The 14,376-nt window shown below is 47.7% G+C and overlaps 1 protein-coding gene across 1 annotated transcript in view; it reads right to left on the bottom strand.

Annotated features, from left to right (window-relative positions):
* C1H1orf94 (chromosome 1 C1orf94 homolog) overlaps nt 1-4,315 on the bottom strand; it is a 35,917-nt gene extending 31,602 nt beyond the window's left edge. The window contains exon 1 of the mRNA XM_032612943.1: nt 3,987-4,315. Within this exon, the coding sequence (XP_032468834.1) occupies nt 3,987-4,315 (329 nt within the window). The remainder of the gene's footprint in view (nt 1-3,986) is intronic.
* Nucleotides 4,316-14,376: the final 10,061 nt, after the last annotated feature.

Below are 14,376 nucleotides of genomic sequence, written 5' to 3'. Positions count from 1 at the left end.
CTACCTAAAAACCTCCAAAGGTCTCCCATAGCATAGAGAATCAAATGTGAACTGCTTACTGTGGTCCTCCAGGCCTTCTGAGACCTTGCCTGACTGTCTCTGGTGTCACCCTGTGCCACGTCGCATCACTCACCACACCCCAGCCGCGTTGTCCCTCTCCAAGCCCACTCACATCTCAGAGTCTCTGTGGTTTCTCTCCTTTCCGCCTGGACATCTTTCCTTAGATCTTCACCTGACTGGCTCTTTCTTGGCATCCAGGTCTCAGCTCAAATGACCGCCTCTACTCAGAGAGTCCTTCCCTGACCACCCTGTCTAAAGGAGGTCCCCCTAGTACTTTAGTCAGTTTTATCTCCATCAGAGCACTCTCTGCTAGCTGAAATTATTTGGTTTATTTTTATGTGTTTATTATTGGTTTCTTCCAACTAGAATACCAGTTCTTTTCCCATTCTACAGTGATCATACTCTTTTATTTACTTATTTTCTGTTTCTCTCCCCTACTTGAATGTAAGCTCTAGGAAGGCAGGATCTCATCTGGTTTACAGTTCTATCCCACTAGCTCTTAGCACAGAGCCAGGCACATAGTAGATGCTTAGTAAATACTTGTTGAATGAATAAGTGAATGAATGAATGAACTCAAAATGTGTCCATAGGCTGAAGTTGGCTTGTGGCAAAAAGTGAATGTGGTGTTAACTGCCATTAACAGGAATACAGAGTATAGATGGGGAGTATCCAACCTGCTTGGATTGGATCACACCTGGATTACTGTACTTGGTTCTGGTTGCTGCACTGCCCCAGGGACCAGCAGTGTGGGCAAGAAACTGACCAAGTTGGTACACGAAGGGAAACTTAGAAAAACAGAGATACTTAGCTTGTGAAAACAAGAAATCCTAGGAGGAGTGTTGTTGCCATCTTTTAATATCTAAAGGGTTATTGAGAGGAAGGCGGGGATAGATTTGGTTTGGAGCCCTAAGGGCAGACTCCAGATCAATGGGTCTTAGTTTGATAGAGACAGATTTCAGCACAGGAAGAAAATGGTTTTTTGACAGTCAGGGTTCATAGCCAAGGAAGGAGCTACCTTAGGAAGTGGTGAGCTCTGCATCTAAGAAAGTGTACAAGTGGATAACCACTTGGCAAGGATGTCGAGGAAGGGATTCAAGCAGCAGAAGATAGCCTTCAATATCCCTTTCAAACTTGAAATGTCTGGGTTTCTATGATATATGGGGACAAAGTAAAAAAAAACAAAAAAACAAAAAAAATCTGGCTAACAAGTGTTCTAGAGCTTACTTACCTACCTGCCCTGATAGCAGTTAGCATCTCCAAAACCCAAACTGGGTTTACAAAATTAAACAGTAGGCAGATTAGCTGAGAGGTTATCTTGTGGGCCTGAAGCCATCCACATATATGCTGGACAGCTCCCCGGATTTGAAATCTGTTATCTATGTGTGATCACTCAGAACATGGGACTGCCGAATATTTTGAGTCTCCAAAAAGATGCTTTAATTTCTAGGAGAAGGCAGCTAACTCTATCACGTAGTGGCTAAGATGGTCCTGGGTTTGTTTCCTGAAACTCCACCACTTCCTAACTGTAGGACCTCGGACAAAGAAATGAACCCCACCAAACCTGTTACCTCACCTGTAAAAAGGATCTGATTGAAAAATAGGGGAGGGAGGAATTGAAACAAGAATGGCCCAAAGTCAATAATTAATGAAGCTGACTGACAGACATTCATTATACTATTTTATGTGTTTGAACATTTGCATAACAAACAGTGAAAAGAGGGGGAGTTTAAGATAGTACCCACTTCATGTAATAATTGTAGGGCTTAAGGAAATCATCATCATCATTATTACACGGAATTTTTACAAATCCTAGTTATTACCGGGAATGTTTAAATATCCCATTTAATTGTCCCAACAACCCGATGAAATGCATAGCAATCATCTCCACTTGGCAGATGAGGAAACTGAAGCTCACATTAATTAAACAAATCCCACAGCTGGCACAGGGCTGAAATGCGATCTACAACCAGAGTTATCTGATTCCACCATTGCAGCTGCCTTTATTTCAAGAACAGCTCACTGTGCTCTACTTGGTTGATATCTGCACGATTATGATATCGTTTATTCATCTAAGGCAATGGTTTCCTAGCTCTTATCTCATGGCAGAACCCTTTTTTCAAATGCAGACTTTACTCAGAACTTCTGTAAGTAAAAACCCATAAAAGCGGAACAGCTCTGGCTGATGTGGGGATCGGGACCCAGCAACCAGGACACTTGACTCCAGGTTGCCCCTGAAGCACCCTAAGGTCTATGAGCATCACGTGAAAACCCCAGATTGAAGGCAACAAAAACAGCAACCAAAACCCCTGAACCCTGAGAATTGCATTTAGGGACAGCCTCACTGGAATAATGTAGCTTTCAGTTTCCTGTCCCCCTTATATTCGATCCTCATTATCAACTCTGAGATGGACCAGGCAGGGCATATCATCCTCCATTTGCAGATGAGAAAATTAAGGCCAAATGGAGTTAAGCGACTGGCCAAAGGTGTGCCAGTTCAGTTTTCGGCCAAGTGCAGACTGGAAGTAGAGTCTGTTTCCATTAACTCCGTGTGACCTGACAGAGAGGGTGCAATCTACTGGAAATTACCACTGACCCTTGGTCCACAAAGTGGCCAATCAGCTCCCTGGCCATTGAGAGCTGAGCAGAGCCCCACAGGCCCCCTCCAAGGCCCTGTTCCAGAGCAGATGGCAGTAGGCAGCGGAGAGGGTCTCAGTGCCACCGGAGGGCAGGACAGCAGGATTTTGGCTGTAGACAGGCCATTCCCGTCCCAGCCGTGTACTGCTGAGCAGGGGGCAGGGGAGGCAATAACAGCCAAAGTGCCTTTCGCCTTCATGTGTAGCAAGTAAATAAGCCCAAAAAGGGTCAGCATGGAGTGCAGAACTGGGGAGCAGTTACGCTTTGCCTTTCTTAGCTCTTGCATAGAAATCCCTGAAACCAGACTCAGCTCATAATTGCCTGCAGGGTTGCCCCACTCCAGATCATCTCTGAGCTGAGCTGGAGCATGTGTTGGAAGAGGCAACACTTAATTATCACTTAGTCTTTAATTAGCACTTAATTATTAACACTTAATCCATCTGTAAAATGGGGATGTGAATACCTCCCTCATAGGGACTCTGGGAGGATTAATTAATGTTTGCAGCCCACTTTGAAGATGCAAAGCAGTAAACAAGTGCTCAAGGGTGGCATTAATAACTCGCCGGATTTACTCGCTTTTCCTAACGAGGTCCTTTCGTCTTCTCTGTTCCTCCGTCTCCTTTCTAATATCCGTCCCCAACAACATCTACCCAACTTTGCCCTGGTGGAGAAACTTTTAGCTCTGTGTTTCCCAGACACAGGATTTCCCATCCAGGAAATGGGCTATTTACAGCCATCTTCCTGCACTTTAATTTTTTGTTATGTCCTCTGAATATGTCAGCGCCTTCCCAGTAAATATTTTGATGTGCGCTCTCGCAGCGGCTTTCTATGCAGGCTGAATGGGACAGCTGCTCCCTGTATTAGGGAATCCCAGATGTGGTTTAAAACCATCAGACTCATCTGTGCCAATGCCTAGCCTTTGAGGGCGGCAGGGGAAAAGGATCTTCTAGTTGCCTCTGGGGAAAGCCACGGACTTCTAGCCTTCAGCCCTGGCTAGGGTGGTTTTTCAAGGTCCTCAGATCTACCTTGGAGTTGCCAATGCCTTTAGACAAGAAATGTCCCCTGAGTGGGCTGGTACAGAGGCAGCAGAAATACAGCCCTGGTCTGGCCCTTCACTCAGGTAACTTCAGCATCCCAGTCAACGCTCTATTGGACACAGGACCATGGTGGGTAGAGGAAAAGTACACAGCCTTTAGGGTTTAACCAGACTGAACAACAGGTCAAAACATTCCCCCAGAGGGTTAGACCTCATCTCCTCCCCCCTCCCTTGGGTCACGTAAGGGGACACTCACTCTTCTTGGAAGCTGAGGCCATTGTCTCTTGGGGTGCCAGCCATGGGGGCAGAGAGCTGCTCCTTGGAGGTCCTGGGCTGCAAGGCCTCGGGCAGGCCCTGAACTCTCTTCCAGATTTCATGGCAAGTCTTGTCTAAGCTGTCTTGGGGTGTGTCCTGGTGGATCCAGATGTACCTGGGGAACGGGCCCAGGGCGGAGGGGCGCTTGGCCACCAGGGCTGAGGACGAAGCCAGACCATTCCCGCTGGCCATCCTCTTCCTCTCTTTTCGGAAGCCCCTTTGTCCACCCAGGGCTCGAAGACAGGGGGACCGTCTACCACCACCCCTCATTCACCAGAAAGGGAGATGAGGATGGGGCAGCAGGAGGTCAGTTCTGTGTAGCTGCCGGTCCAGCAAGGTGACTATGCTCAGAGGCCTTTGATTTGTGTGTAAGTGATGGATGGAGGACAGCTTTCTTTTGGGGAGGGGGTACTTATTTTGATTTGTTTTTATTTGTTCTTTCTTGACTTTTGCCCCCCATCCCCTTCTCCCTTAGAAGAAAATATTTAAAAGTCAATAAAATACAGTAGCTTAGTAACCGTGGAATCCCCCTGAGCTCAGGAGCCAGGTCCCTGGGCAGGCAGAATGACATCTGGGAACAGCTGGAAGGGGAGGGCTGGCTCTCCCCACAGTCCCTGGCACTCTCCCGTTGCCACCGGCCCCTGACTCCTGGCAGCGCCCTGGGCTCAGCTCATCATCACTGGCTAAGCCTGGGGGATGATCTGGTGAGGGTCTGGCACACTGCTAGGCACTGGGATCCGGGATCCCGCCATCGGTTTCTCACTGGGCCTTCCCAGGGACCCTGCGCCCACTGAGGGCCAACGGCCCCCGCCCGACCGAGCCCCGCCTTGCTCGCCCCAACGCCCCCTCCAGTCCCCCTCTCCTGGCCGCTCCACTGCCCACGGGAACAGTCCCGAGTGCCCAGCGCCCGTCCCGGCGTCCCCAGCAGACACCTGCCACGGTCCCTTCCCTGGGCTGCGGGGTGGACCGGGGAAGGGTCCCAAAGCCTTAAAAGGGCGCTGTCTCCGCGGGGGGCTGGGGCCGATTTGCAGTGCCGGTGGCTCCCACCCGCTTCCCATCCAGCGCTGGAATTCCTCGCTGGGTTTGAAACTCAACGGCTCGGTGCGCGGGGCGCCCTGCGTTCGTTCTGTGCCTCAGGCCCTCCGGTGGGGTGGGGGCGGGGGCCAGAGGACCCCAGAGCGTTTTCCCCCATTAGAGGTCAAGGGCACCTTGCCCCGCTCGCCCCGCCGCGGGCTCCTCAGTACCCACCTGGACGCCTGCCGGTCCCTGCCCGGGGATCACTGATTTCACCCCTAGCTGCCCTTTGACCAGGCGCTTACCATGTGCCAAGCGCTCGGCCTTGAATTTAGTACCGTTATGTATTACTGTTCTACATTTGAGGAAACCGAGTCTCAAGGTCCTAGAGGGGTGTGTCCAAGGCCCACTAGGAAGCGGGGAGCTGGGGTTCAAACCCAGGCACCCCAGGCTACTGATACAGACTGGTTTCTCCAGCGCTGGGCTCAGCGGTCCCCAGGGTGGGCGGAGGTGCAGAGAGAAGGACTAACCTAACTGTTTGCTGCTCAGTGGGCTCCGCCCCACACTGGAGGGGCTTCCTTAAACTCGGAACCAACATGGGACCTCCGTCTGCCCGGGGCTCTCTAGCCCCAGGAGTCAATGGCTGTTCCTCCAATGTTTCCCCAGTAAAGGATGAGCAAGAGGACGGACGGGAAAGAAGAAAGAAACCTGGACGCGAAAAGACGAGATGGCAGCCTGTACATGTAGGGTTGAATCCTGACACTGCCCCTTACTAGCTGTGTGACCCTAACGACTGTCTTCGCTTCTCCCATCCTTCATTCATTCCCCAGATACTGATGAGTATCTGTGCTGGTGAGTTGCGGGACAGTGAGAAAGCATGAAGGTGAACGAAACTGGCATGGTCCCTGTTCTCATGGACCCTATATTCTCTCGTGGAGGGAGATAGATTGCCAACTAGCAGAGCAAGTAAGTAAGTAATAATTACAGATGAAATAAGGGCTCTGATGGAAACTAACCAACAAAGTGAGGCAATGGGGAGAGAAGAGGAGGCAGCATCAGATGACCATGCAGGCAGGCCACTTAGGGTAGGTAAGGTAACATTGGAGATGAAGCAGAAGGACGAGAGGGGTCCTTTTTAGTAAAATGGTGTTAAAAATTATTAGGAAGATCACATTTCCGGTACATAGTTGGCACTTCATAAATCTGTGTTGGATGAATTCATGGCATACCGTACGGAGTGCCTGGTATACCATAGGTGCCCCATACACAACCTTGCTCTTTACAGAGGGCCTGAGTTCCTGGAAATGTTGACTCTAAGTTTTGAAATCCGAGCTTGATTCCCCTATGATTTTCATTATAAAATTGAAGATGTGTTCCTTTGGGGAAAATTCTGAGGACCTAGACTGAATAAAATTATAGTTAAGAATGTAGAAAACCTTTTAAGATAGTGCATTTAAAGGCAAAGTGATCACTTCTGATGAAATATTAATAGTTCTGAAAATGTCACTCAGTGTTTGTGCTGCTTGGCATTTGGTTGGCTAACACCTATGCTTAGAGCAGAACACCGACGATCCTGTGCTACCCAGGCCACAGGATTCTGGAAAGTTAGCCAGCTCACTCATTCCTTCTGTTCTTTCTCCCCTTCGGCAGGAGACTAGGCAACAGGGGCCAAGGATTGCGAAACAAAACAAAACACGAAATACACCAGGGATAGAGAACAAAGACAGGGGTGTGTTTCTTGGAACACAGAGCTGAGGTATCTAGAAGAGTCTGCAAAAAACTTAAGTGGCAAACAGTATAGAGGTGTTTCAGAAAACTAAAAGTAGAACTACCATATGACCCAGCAATTCCACTCCTGGATGTATATCCAAAAACACAAAAGCACTAATTCAAAAAGATACATGCACCCTAATGTTCATAGCAGTATTATTTACAATTGCCAAGATATGGAAGCATCCTAGGTGTCCATCAACAGATGAATGGATAAAGAAGATATATATATATATATATATATATATATATATATATATATATACACAGTGGAATACTACTCAGCCATAAAAAAGAATGAAATTTTGCCATTTGCAGTAACATGGATGGACTTGGAAGGCATTTTGCTAAGTGAAATAAGTCAGACAGAGAAAGAAAAATACTGTATGATATCTCTTATATGTGGAATCTAAAAAGCACAAATACAATGAACTAGTGAGTATAACAAAAAAAGAAGCAAACTCAAAGATATAGAGAACAAACTAGTGGTTACCAGTGGGGAGATGGAAGGAGGAGGGGCATTATAGAGGTAAAGGATTAAGAGATACCAACTATTAGGTATAAAATAAGCTATAATGGTCTATTATACAACACAGTGAATATAGCAAATACTTCATAATAACTATAAATGGAGTATAACTTTTAAAAATTGTGACTCACTATATTGTACACCTGTAACTTATATAATATTATACATCAACTATGCTTTAATGAAAAAATACTTAAGTGGAGTACTTAGAGCCAGTATAAGCAAACCACATCTAATCTGGTAGCCACTAGCCACATGTGGCTGTTTTAATTTTAATGTAATATTAAAATTTCAGTTCCTTAGTTACATTAGCCACATTTCAAGAACCATGTGCGGCTTGCGGCTACCATTATGGACAGCACAGAGAACACTTTCATTATTGAAAAACACATAGACTCTAGAACCAGACTACCTGTGTTCAAATTCTGAGTTCATGTTTCCTGGCAACGTATCCTTAGGCAAGTTACTCTATGCCTTGGTGTATTCGCTTTCTAGAGCTGCCACAACCAAGTACCATAGACTGGGTGGCTTACTCAACAGAAATTTATTTCCTCACAGTTCTGGAGGCTAGAAGTCCAAGATCAAGGTGTTGGCAGTGTTGGTTCCTCCTGAGGTTCTCTCGTCGGCTTGTATACGGCTATCTTCTCCCTGTGTCTTCATACGGTCTTTGCTCCGTGCATGTCTATGTCCTGATCTCCTCTTCTTATAAGAACACCAGTCATGTTGGGTTAGGACTCACCCTAAAGACCCGATTTTTACCTTAACCACTCTTTAAATGTCCTATCTCCAAATAGTACCTCACATTCTGAGGCACTAGGGGTTAAGACTTCAACATCTGAATTTGGAGGGACACCATGCAGCTCATAACACTTGGTCTCCTCATCTGTAAAATGGGATGACAATAAAGAATATCTATTTTGTAGAATTATTGTAAATGCCCTATTACTACTTAATTATTTAACAAACGGAAAACCCCTAAAACAACACCCGGCACACAAGAGACGCCTAAAAGTGCTGTATATTCGTTTCCTTGTTGATTACATTGAAGTGCATGCCACTGGAGTTTCTCAATAACAGCTTCTGTGCTATGCGTAGGGAGGGAGAACTTTAGCTGTACCGGGGAAATTTGCTTTGTGATGGAGGAATGGACTCGAATCATCAACTAAGCCTTTCTAGGCTTTGTCCGTTTTTTAACACCAACCATGGCCAAAATTGTGCAAGGCACAGGGCTAGGAGATGAATAACACCTCTAGCCTACACATTGTCACAGGAAGGGAGCAAAGCATTCCAGAAGTGCCTGCTACACAGCAGGTGTGGGGAAAACTGATATACTCTGTGCCCAGCATGTGAAATGGTGTCCAGGACCATTGACTCCTTCACTTCAAGTTCTAAACTAGGCAGGCACTAGGTTTCACTATTCTACCTTCAGCACCTTGAACAGTGGGTTCAATTTGTGAACCCCTATTACCCTGAGCAGGTTGTTTCACCTCTTTATGCCTCAGTTTGCTCATCTGTGAAATAGGGATAATAAAACACTGACCTCATAGAGTTGTTTTGCGGCAACTGAGATAATACACGAGCTGTGCTTAGAATCGTGAGTCTGGCACATGCATCGTACCCAATGAATGTTAGCTCTCATTATTTACGATCCTGGGATTCTTGCTTTTCTATTTGAAAGCAGGAAAGACTCAGGAGGAGACAACTCTCCCTACCTATTCTCCAGCTGAAGCCTCTCCTCACGTGGCTTCCATCACAGACACAAACACGGCTAGGACGGAGAACTCAGAAAGGTGGGCACGGCCTACGTTCTTTGGTGATTCACAGCTTACTCGCGGAGGCCCTGTCCGTCCTCTAACATAGTTTCAACACCCAGGTCTCACCATAAATATCTCTTTTTAAATGTAAAGGAAAATTGAAAGGTTTTTTTTGCCATTTTGCTTTTGCAAATTTTTGGCCATGAATAATTTATTTAATTTATAGTCAGCTATGATTTCTCACCAATCTTGGTGCCTACCTGGGAGATCTTGTGCAGTAAGAAAACTCCAACCTACCAATTGTTATCAGATGTAATGAAATTTTTATGACTACTAAATTCAAAAGTTAATGAAGTTGACATAATGGTACATTTAGCATTTAATTAAATATTTACTGATTTCAATGTTGCAGTTTTCTTCTTTGTATTGTGGAACTAATAATAATAACATTTTCAGGCCTCAGACTTTTTGTAGGACCCTGAAAAGTACAGTGACATGATGCCTAAAGTGACATGTTGCCTAGAGTGGATTATGCCTAAAGGGTCAAACCGCCCAGAGGGGGCCCCATGCATAGGGAGACTGCAGGCAGGCTTCTGAAGGGACAAACCCCAGAACAGGAGGAAGAGAGGAGGGTGCAGCCATCTGTCACGTGAATGGGCCTCCCGTGGACGTTGTCCCAGGAACTGAACCTGACTTCAGAGCGGCCAGCCCTGGGAATTCCCTGGTGGTCCAGTGGTTAGGATTCTGGGCTTTCAGTGCCGGGGGCCTGGGTTCGATACCTGGTTGGGGAACTAAGATCCTGGAAGCCAAGCATTGAGGCCAAAAAAGAAAAAAACAAAACAAAAACTAGAGTAGCCAGCCCTTTCCAGGACTTTGGAAAGGACACCAGAGGATTCTAGAAGCAAAGCTGTGGCTCTGGGATTCCTCTTTCCTGGCAGCACCATTGGCAATCCCTACCATTTCCACAGGGCATTTCATCCCTTATTATTGCCTCCAATCCTTGCCCATTTGTGAGGAGATTGTTAAGAGCTTGGGCGGTGTCAGCAGACACACTTGAATTTGAATTCCTGCTCTGCTACTTACTGAAGGGTGGCTTTGCACATGCTCAACTTCTCTGGCATTTCATCATCTGCAAAGGGATGGAAACACTAGACAGGTATGGAGGGGGAGAGTTTCAAAGAGGGACATCTATGAACGTTCTCAGCACGGTGCCTGGTGCACGGTGTGCCCTCCATAAAAGATACCGATTATTGTTGCTGCTATTAGCTATTAATGTAAAAATGGGGGCTGATGAGATCTCCATTTAAAGTTGGGGGAAAGGAAAGCCATAGTTGGCGGAGGAAAAGAATATGACTTGTCAGCGGTGGCACCAGAGTTGGAATGCAATTGGTCTTCCGCTTCTGCTTTGGCCTTCCTGCCAGACCCCTGTCGTGATAGGAGCCCCAGGAATCCCTGGAGAGGCTCTGTACGGGGTCCCTCTCAACTAGAAGCTTGGTGTTCTGCCCTTCCTTCCCTAACTTCCAGGCCTGGACGTTGGTCACCAGTATGCATTTATTTAAGATTTATACTAGAGATGATCTGAGGCAGCTTTCAGATTAAAAAGTAAAAATTACAGCATCGAAGGATAAAGCAAGAACTGACTCCTGGGGCTTCCCTGGTGGCGCAGTGGTTGAGAATCTGCTTGCTAATGCAGGGGACATGGGTTCGAGCCCTGGTCTGGGAGGATCCCACATGCTGCAGAGCAACTAGGCCCGTGAGCCACAACTACTGAGCCTGCGCGTCTGGAGCCTGTGCTCCGCAACAAGAGAGGCCGTGATAGTGAGAGGCCCGCGCACCGCGATGAAGAGTGGCCCCGCTTGCCACAACTAGAGAAAGGCCTCGCACAGAAACGAAGATCCAACACAGCAAAAATAAATAAATTAATAAACTCTTACCCCCAACATCTAAAAGAAAAAAAAAAGAACTGACTCCATCTAAAGAAAGCAGAAAGAGTTGCTGCTTTCAGGTCCCTGAATTGGTCAGGATGCAATGAGGTAATAAGGTAACAAAACTGGGTATCCCTATTTGTCAGCTAAAGCAAAAACGGAAACACGTCGGAAGGCAGAGTTTTTATTTTCTGACAGCAGAAAATACACATCTTCATCTGCAGAGACAAAATGTTTCCTGGAAATAACCCCAAGTGTGAATTTATCGTGAGTCCTTGTATAAAGGACACTGAGTGACATAGTGGGCAATATATTCAATTCTGTTTTCATAAAGACAGAAATGCCATTAAGTTGGTCGGTTTCTCACATCAGGGTTCTCTGAAGACAGAGAGCATAACATTAAATCATAACCCAGAGAAGGCATTTCTTTAAGGAATTCAGATAATGGAGTCTAGGAGAGACACCTTTGGGTCCATTCCACAAACATTACCGAGCACCTACTCAACCATCCATCCATCCATCCATCCATCCATCCATCCATCCAGCAAACATCTACTGAAGGCCCACCATGACCAGGCACTCTGAATGGCACTGGTGAAGATTGCTTGTAAGAGCTGATGGCTGGACTGAGTTTTGAAGGACAAATAGGAGAACGCCAGACACAGAAGGAGGGGAGAGCGTTCCAGGCTGAGGGAGCAGCGTGCACAAAGGCCCAGAGGGAAGGAAGAGAGAGAGCACGGCTCATTGCAGGAGTGCAGGGGCCTCAGAATGGCTGGAGCGAGCGTGGTGGGTGGACAGTTGGGAGACAGGAGGCACAGGAGAGAGGGGCAGCCAGGGGCAGGAAGGGAGAGTCTAGCAGAGAACTAGGATTTCACCCTGTAGGCCATGGAGGAACATCCGGGGAAGGCAGGGAAGCTGTGAGATCAGGTTAGTGTTTTAAAAGAAAAGCGGCACAAAGGAAGACATGTTGGATGGGACAGGAGCGGAGTTGGGGGCCCCTGTTATGCGGCTGCTGTCAGAAACCCAAAAGAGAGATGTGGAGACCTGGCTAGGACCTGGGAGGTGTGAAGGAGGCAGAATTTAGAGGACTTGGGAGCTGCCTAGATGTGGGGGCTGAGTGAAAGGGGAGGCCAGAATGATCCCCCAGCTTTCTGGCTCAGCAACTGGGTGGACGTGGAACCTGGTTCCTGAGATGGGGGACCGAGCAGAGGGGCAGGTTGTGGTACAAGACCAGAAGTAGGTGAGTTCAGTTGTGAGCAGGCTGGGGCAGAGCATCGTGCAGGACATCTAAGAGCAGAGGATGCCAGACCCCACACAGGCACCAGGGACTCAGGCGACCTCCAGAAGATTCTGCCATAGGGAACTCCCAGTCCACTGCGGGGGCAGCAAAAGAGAAAGCTGTCAGTTACAGAGAGACTGGGGAGTTGCAGAGCAGAGGGACGGTGCCCCTCCTGCCTGCCCTCCAGCACCCTGGACCGCTGTGAGCACTGCAGGCTCTTCTTGCTGGGTCTACCTCCCTGCATTTGTCCACTCTGCTTCCTTCCTGGAAGGTACCGCTTCTTACCTGCCCCTCTCCCCAGGCTGAGCTAGAAGCCCTTCTCATTTCCATAACATCCTGTAATTCTCCCAGAGTCATTATGCTTTGCTGTTTAACTCTTTTCCCACTAAACTATCCATAGCCTGAAGGTGAGGACCAATGGTCATGTCTTCTTCTTTATATCTGTTTCCTCAGTACCTAGCACAGAGCCTGGTGTGCAGATTAATGTTTGTGGCTGCACAAATAAAAGAATGAGTGAGGAGTAAGCAAATGATACTGAAGAAAAAACATGGAGTGGTGTACGAGGGTGTTGCTAGCTGCTGTAACACACCTCAATATTTTGGTGTCTTTTTGCTGTTAAAGATCATTTCTCACCTAACAGTCCAGTTCAGGTGTCCCAAACGGGTGGGTGACTTTTCTCTACAGGGTGATTTGGGATCCAGGCTTCTTCCATCTCATGGCTCTGCCATCCCCTAGGGACCCCAAATGCTCTGTATCCAGTCAGCAAATGGAGGAATAAGGGTGGCAGGATTTTATGGGGTAAGCCTTGAAGTGACACACACACCGCTTCTGCTTACATTCCTTGGGCTAGAACCCTTGCCTTATGACTGCACCCAACTGCAAAGGGGGCTGGAAAGTGTATCCTGGCTAGGCAGCCACTTCTCAGTCATAAATCGGCACTATTGACATTTTTGGCTAAATAAACCTTTGGGGTGGAGGGGGGCTTCCCTGGGCATGTAAGGTGTTTAGCACCATCTCTACCCCCTAGATGCCAGTAGCACCCTCCAGTGGTGACAACCAAAAATGTCTGTGGACACTGCCCAGTGGCCCCTGGGGGCCAAATCACCCCTGGTGGAGAACCATTGCTCGACACAATGGAAGGGGAGGCGTACCGCTCTGATGTCCAGCTAGCTGGCCATGCTGCAAAGGGCATCTAACTAAGCAGAGGGTGTGTGTTGCGGGTGCTGGTTAGGAGAAGCTACCTGAAGGAGGTGACACTTGAGCTGAGTGATTAGGAATCATCTCCTCTGCACAGTGAGAGAAGGAATGGTATTGCACTCAGAGGAAGCAGCGAGAGTGAAGGCGTAGGGGCTACAATAGCATAGCATAGCTGATTGGAGGAACTTCAAGTAGAGATGAGAGCCTAGCATAGCCCGTCTCCTGTGGATTATGTCCTCTGACAAGCAGAGGAAACATTTGACCTCTTTTGCCACTGACTCGCATTCTGTCCCTTTCTTTGTTTCACAAACACAGGATTTTCTGCAGGAAATGCTAGAATTCGATGGTCGCAGCATTTGGTAGCACTGGAGGAATGGTCCAGACTGTGGGCCCTTCTCACATCCCCCTCCTCCTGGTTGTGGGGCTCCCACAGCCTCTCTCAAGTTTGTCCTGGGCTTTTTCTTCCTGAACCGTCTCTGTCACCTTTCCTTGGGAAGCAGATCACTGTCATCTCTACGGTGACAGCCTTGCTCTTGGGAAATACTAGCTTCTGTCCCATCGCGTTCAACATTTTAAAATCCCCACCCTCCACTCAGACCCCAGGCTTTTCCTCTGAGCCCTCCTCGCCTTTGCTCTGTAGCCCTTCGCTGCCGTCCTACTCAGCCCTCAGCCTCCATTTCTGCCCTCCTTACTAGAGCATCCATTTGCTGGCTCATTTTCTCTCTCTTGGCTTCGGCAGGTTCTTTTATTTTCTTCTTAGGTCAGAATGAAACTTTCAGGGCATCAAGAGTGCAGCCCCTACTTGAATCAGGCCAAGTTCTCCAGAGCGCCAGGCCCTGTTTTCCTTCTAAAACCAACTCTGA

This window comes from Phocoena sinus, chromosome 1 (assembly GCF_008692025.1).
Source record: "Phocoena sinus isolate mPhoSin1 chromosome 1, mPhoSin1.pri, whole genome shotgun sequence".
NCBI lineage: Eukaryota > Metazoa > Chordata > Mammalia > Artiodactyla > Phocoenidae > Phocoena > Phocoena sinus.
This window is presented reverse-complemented; position numbering and strand designations above follow the sequence as displayed.